General features: G+C 51.9%; 1 protein-coding gene across 1 annotated transcript; it reads right to left on the bottom strand.

Moving 5' to 3' along the window:
• Positions 1-490: 490 nt before the first annotated feature.
• On the bottom strand, positions 491-5,693 carry TIRAP (TIR domain containing adaptor protein). The gene is made up of 4 exons (XM_024209649.3): positions 5,252-5,693; positions 4,840-4,890; positions 1,945-2,547; positions 491-1,515 (listed from the first exon to the last, which is right to left on the bottom strand). The coding sequence occupies exons 2-4, from the start codon at positions 4,844-4,846 to the stop codon at positions 1,472-1,474; spliced, it is 654 nt and encodes a 217-aa protein (XP_024065417.2). The 5' UTR covers positions 4,847-4,890; positions 5,252-5,693; the 3' UTR covers positions 491-1,471.
• Between the last annotated feature and the right edge of the window lie 20 nt (positions 5,694-5,713).

The following is a 5,713-nucleotide window of genomic DNA, read 5'->3' as shown; positions in this document are numbered from 1 at the left end:
ACAGAGTAACATGGACTCTTCAGAAAGAACAGGAGTACTTGTGGCACCTTAGAGACTAACAAATTTTCAGACTTTCCTAGGCTACAACTCAGCCAGGAAAAAACCAGGAACATGCTACGAGATGTGATTCTGCATCTAGGCTAGGAAAATGGTCAAGTTTAGCTTGGGGTTAGCTAGAGTATTAGCTAAGCCTAAACTAAAAACTCAGCCACTTTTCCTATACAAGACAAAGCCAGAGACTAAACAATCCCCAACTCCTCTCCCAAGGCGGAGTCTTTCCTGGTCTGAGCTGGGGGGGGAGGGGGGTGGAGGAGGGGCAGGTGGAAAGCAGAGAGGAAGAACAAGAAAAACAGCTTACAACCTGGGCAGTGGCTAACCAGTTCAGTGAGCTGTCAGCTTAGGCCCTTTCATCAGCATTAGATCCACCCATTAAAAAAAAAAAAAGAAGCAGCGTGAGAGGAGATTTGATAAAAATAACACTTTTCTGCATTTATTTGTACACACATTTAAATTACAATTGTAAAAATCAAAACTAAAACTGACGTTACACTCAAAATACCAAAGACCAGCCTATGTGTAGCTCCTCTTCATAGGAGTGTCACAGCTCCAAAAGGGGAAACTTCATGTCAGTTTATACTCCTTGACATAGGCTCTGAGTTTTCTTTTTCCCCCAGGGGGTGCTCCACTGTCCCGCCCCAAGGCCCTGCCTCTTCCTGCCCTGCTCTGCCCCTCCCTGAGGCCCCACCTGCCTGCTGCTCTCCGCCCTTCCCCAAGCGCCTCACCCAACTGATCAGTGGCTGCTACCCAAACAGCTGTGGAGTATATATAATGGAGTCGGTGCCTATGCTCCTTGGGGCTTGGAGGAATTTAACATAGGCAAGAGTGCGTATTGTAACAGCTCCAAACTGGCTTTTGGAAGGTCATTAGAGATTTAGCTGCCTATCAGCTTCCTGAAAGGAAGAAACCTAAACTAGACTCCCTACTCCCCAAATGAGAAGTGGGTAAACTCCATTTACCTGTGTTTACCCTCAATTACTTGGAGTCACCAACGCTCAAGCTCCAGATTCTAGCCAAGTCCCCTGCACTGTACAGTACAACATGGAACAAGCCTCACGCTTCTTCCAAGTCTTTAGCGCCAGAAGCCACACGTAAGCCTCACTCTCCATTGGTGTTAGACATTTTGCTTGTCCTCTCAGCAGTGCCTGGTATTAGCGTTCATGGTGGGGAGCAGCCTGACACGAGAGAAATGCTTCCGTTCAGAAGCCCTCGTGAGAGTTGGTTCCCATTTGTAATTCTACAGGTGCTTTGTGCATCGGGGAACTTGGCTGTAGACCACCTGGAATCTGCTCTCCACTGAGATCAAATGAGGCAGCTCCAGAGACTTTGGAAACAGCAGTGTGGATTCTCGTTCCATTTCCCTTCGGCCGGGATCTGCTTTCTCGAGGTGCTTCTTTCCCCTGCAGGACTCCAGTCACTCTGTTCTGCTCACGGTGCTTCGACAGAGCTCCTGCAGGTCTGAGGGACACAGGACAGAAATCAGGGTCACTATAAGGGATATCAGCTGGACTGATGTTCCAGCGCTGTCACACTGTAATGTATTTGTACCTCTCCTCCCAGAGAGAGATCCTACACTGTACCCCACTCCAATGGGATACAGAGGCCCCAGCCCCTTCTCTTTAGATCTTCTCTTGCAGTTTCAGAGGGACACAGGATTCTCTACTTCCCATCCCAGAAGGTTGTACAGTATCTGTGGGCTGTCAGACAGCTGCTGTGTTCCACCCCATGGCTGGTGAGAGTCACTCCTGAAGCCCAGAAGGTGCAATAGAAACGCAGGGTATGATCGAAGGGACACTCCAGGTTGTTTAGCTTAGCCTGTGCAGAGTGAAGAGCAAACACCCTATACGGGCCCATTATAAGGCCGACTGCCCCCTACAGTTTACTTACAGCGCAGGATCGTGTCCTTAATCTGCCTGAAGCCATTCTCCTTGCGCGTCATATTGATATAATACAGGCATCTCAGCTCCCGGGGGTAGTCTCTCCGGTCAATGCCCTTCAGCACGGGGATGGCGCGCCCATTGGCCATCGGCGCCTCTGCCAACGCCTGATGCATCTGGTACCTGCACCAGGGATCCTCGAGGAAGCTAGGGGTTATTAGCAGGACCCAGCAGTGGCTGTTCTGGACAGCATCGCACAGTTCTGTCGTGATAGCACTCCCCGGCATGGCATCCCGCAGCTGCAGGAAGCAGCGGATGCCCTCCGTCTGGCTCTCCAGATAGGAGACCATCTCCTCGACAAACTCAAAGTCCTCGTTGCTGTGGCAGATGCACACGTCATAGCTCTTGGCCCAGCGGGCACTCCCTGAGCTGCTGATGCTCACCTGGGAGGCAGGAGACAGTTGTCCTAGGCTGGCCACCGAACTGCTGGTGGAAGAGCTGGCGGTTGTCACCGAGGAGGAGGAAGAGGAGGAGGGCGACTGTTTGGTGTTCAAGCTGCTTCCTGCGGAGCTGGAGCTTCGCTTGGGTTTCTGCAGGAGCCGCCTGACCCAGCCTGTGGCGTTTAAGAGATCAGAGTCAGATTCACTGAAGGCTGAAATACCTCCTGGGCATATTCACAGCCCCTCCCCGTGCACCACAAGGAGCATCTCCGGACATTGAACCTCCTGCTTTCTTATCATGGGGCCATCTGGGAGCTGAGTCGCAGAGACCAAATGTCAGCCCTGCCCCAGGACCTGGGCAGACAGGTCTAGTGCTAAGGTGGAGCAGACAGGTCTAGTCCAACAGCGTCTCGAGAGAGAGGCCTTTCCGTACAGCTCCAGGCACGGAGGGGCACAGGGAGATTAGGATCTGAGTGGCTGGGCTGTAATCAAAAGCCAATTAAAAAAAAATCCTGGCTTTCAAGGAGGTTTTAACTGGAGCCACTGGGCATCAGGTCTAAAATACCCAGACTCTCTGAAGCCTCCGGATAGGGTCCTAGCTTGGATCTCTCTGCTCTTCTTCCTGCAGTGGGAGATCCAAGCTCCAGGTAGTTTACTGCATATGGGACCCCGGTGAGCTGTAAGTACTGAGGTTCTCTGCACAGCACAGACTCTTGAGGTTGGCTGACAGACTAACGTTTGCACGGGTGCCCTTGGACAAAGCTTCCCCCTTCACTCACTGCTCTGTGGGATGGCAGCTGCTCCACCCCGGCCCAGATGGGGCAGCCTTTCCAAGGCTACGAGAGTTAGTAGAGTACCGGGGGATGAAGTGCAAAATCTGCCTCCTTACCGCTTACTTCAGCTCTCATCACCCCAAATCCCCGGCTGCTCTAAATTAGGAGTTAGGTCAGGTTTACATGGGAACTGCCAAACTGGATTAGACTGAGGTCTCTGTCTCCTGCAGTGGCCAACAGCAGATGCTTTAGGGGAAGATGTAAGAATCCTGCAGTGCCCCCCACTGTTATAGTTAGAGATCAGCTCGAGCCCTGAAGCAGGAAGTTTAATATGTCAGAAACCAAGACATGGATGGTCACACCTAGTGGTCAGTGTGGTAGCGGTCAGAGCCAGAATCAGGAGTCAAGAGCAGGATTGGAGCAAGGGCAGGAGTAGGGCTGGGAGCCAGGCTGGACCCAGGTCTGGAGTAGGCTGAGGCCTGTGGAGTCTGTCCCCACTGTCGGGCAGGGGACAGTTCCAAGCTATGAAGTGAGCTGGGCAGACAGAGCTGCTGTGTCACCCCGAGCGGTTTATATACCTGCCCTGAGATTCACCAGATCAGCTCCTGGCTCCTGGATTGGCTGGAGCCTAGCAAAGGAGTGACACATCCCCACGTGTGGTTTAGCCAGGCTCTAGTTCAGGGATGACTCATCACCTCACAATATCCCGGCCAGAATTTGTCGTCATGAATTGTGGTAACTCAGGATCCTTTGACGGTGCCTGACTGGAGCTAGGAGAAAGGCTATTGTTCTGGAACAGGACAGGTGCTGAGAGGAAGGGGTGGAAGATTTGGGGTTTGGTTCTGACCCCAACTCCAGGAGGTGGGACTCTCCTGACTCAGCTGGAGGGTTAGGTCACCTGGGTGAACTAAATGCACTGTGGATCCCCATCTGAGAGGGGAAACTGAGGCAGTGGTTGCCCCCCCCCCCGACTCAGCTGGAGGGTTAGGTCACCTGGGTGAACTAAATGCACTGTGGATCCCCATCTGAGAGGGGAAACTGAGGCAGTGGTTGCCCCCCCCGCCCCAGAGCCTCTACTACACTTCCCCTCTTACTGGTCTCCTTTCTAAGGTAAACAATCCCATCTTTTCTCCTAGGGAAAATTCTCATGGCCTTGATCATTCTTGCTGCCCTTCTTGGAAGCCTCGCTAACTCCCATCGTCCTCCTAGAGACAGGATGGCCGTACTGCACGAGAGTATTCCAGAGAGGACCACACAGTTGATTTACATCTGTCACTATTGATAGGTTTCTGTATTCTCCGTCCCATTCCATCTTACTTGCTAGGTTGGGGGGAACGTGGGGGGGTTAGACTGCAGCTGCACATTGAGCTGAGATCTCCACTGAGGCTGTCCGCAGCAGTGGCCAAGTCCCTGCTCTGAGCCGATACGGTTCATTTAGAATCCTACAAGGTGTGTGAGAGTTGAAATAGATGAGGAGTGGTTAGTGGTTCGCTTATGTCCCTTCTCAGCTATGAGAGCAAAGCACTTTCTAGAGCTGGGTATGTTATCCCTAGTCCATAGAATGGGGAAACCGCACCAGAGTAAAACCGACTCTCCCAGGCTCATAGCAAGTCAGGGATAGACGCTCTGCCTCCTGTTCCCAGCCCCTCGCTCAATCAGATCATGCTGTCAACATGCTGCTTGTTTACTCACCAGCCATATTGGGGTAACAGTCAGATGAGAAGTGCTCACATGAATCTTGACCTGTAACAGAAGAGGCAGGGGAAGGACAACCGGTCAGCAGCTGTTCTGCTTCCTTTCATGTTGGTATTAAATTCAGCATATTATGCATTTGTAGGCCCAGCGCTCTTAGGAGTCCCAGTCAAAGACCAGGACCCATTGTGCTAGGCGCTGTACAATTCCAGAATAAAAAGATCGTGCTTGCTTCTTTACCATTGCACCCCGTGCCCCCAACTCCTGGGGGAAGAACAATCTGCATATTCCACGTGCAGACTCCATTAGCGAGCGCTGCGTAAGAGATCACTCATTGCCACGGGTGTCTGGTCTGGGGTAGACTGGGCACGTCAGTCTCCCAGGCCATCTAGCCTGCATTAAATCTACTTACTTAAAAGCTATCCTGCCCACCAACAGATATCACACCCTTCCATCACGAATCACCAAGGTGTTGCTAAGGATATTGGCTGTAGCAGGCAAGGGCACAGCTGCTCCATAAGAGCCAACACCAGACTGGATACTTCGGGTTCTCTTGTGTTGCAACAGCAGGAGCCGGAGTGCATTTGAATCCTTATTGTCGAATACGCAGTTTCTTTAAAATAAGGAAATGAGACAAAGGCCATTTATTGCTGATGCTCAAGCTTTGCTTAGACAAGCACAATGTTTGGATGACCTCAGCATCTGGAAACACTCCCAAACACACCCTTCCACCCAAATAGGAATCCTTGGGAGCATGAGCAGAGCACCCTCTTTGCAGAGTGGACACTTGGTCCCTTGGGCTTAAGTCCACCCTCCCGGGATGCAAACAGGCAGGCTTTGGCCTTGTAACAACTGTTCCGTCCCGCCCAGGAGC

Source organism: Terrapene carolina, unplaced genomic scaffold (genome assembly GCF_002925995.2).
Source record: "Terrapene carolina triunguis isolate 2854851 unplaced genomic scaffold, T_m_triunguis-2.0 Scaffold30388, whole genome shotgun sequence".
In the NCBI taxonomy this organism is placed as follows: domain Eukaryota; kingdom Metazoa; phylum Chordata; order Testudines; family Emydidae; genus Terrapene; species Terrapene triunguis.
The sequence above is the reverse complement of the archived record's forward strand: the minus strand, read 5'-3'. Positions and strand labels throughout refer to the sequence as shown.

Coding starts and splice junctions, on each gene's coding strand:
- TIRAP (XM_024209649.3), bottom strand. Junction 1,516..1,944: donor TAAGGACACGATCCTGCGCT/GTAAGTAAACTG, acceptor TGTGTCCCTCAG/ACCTGCAGGAGCTCTGTCGA.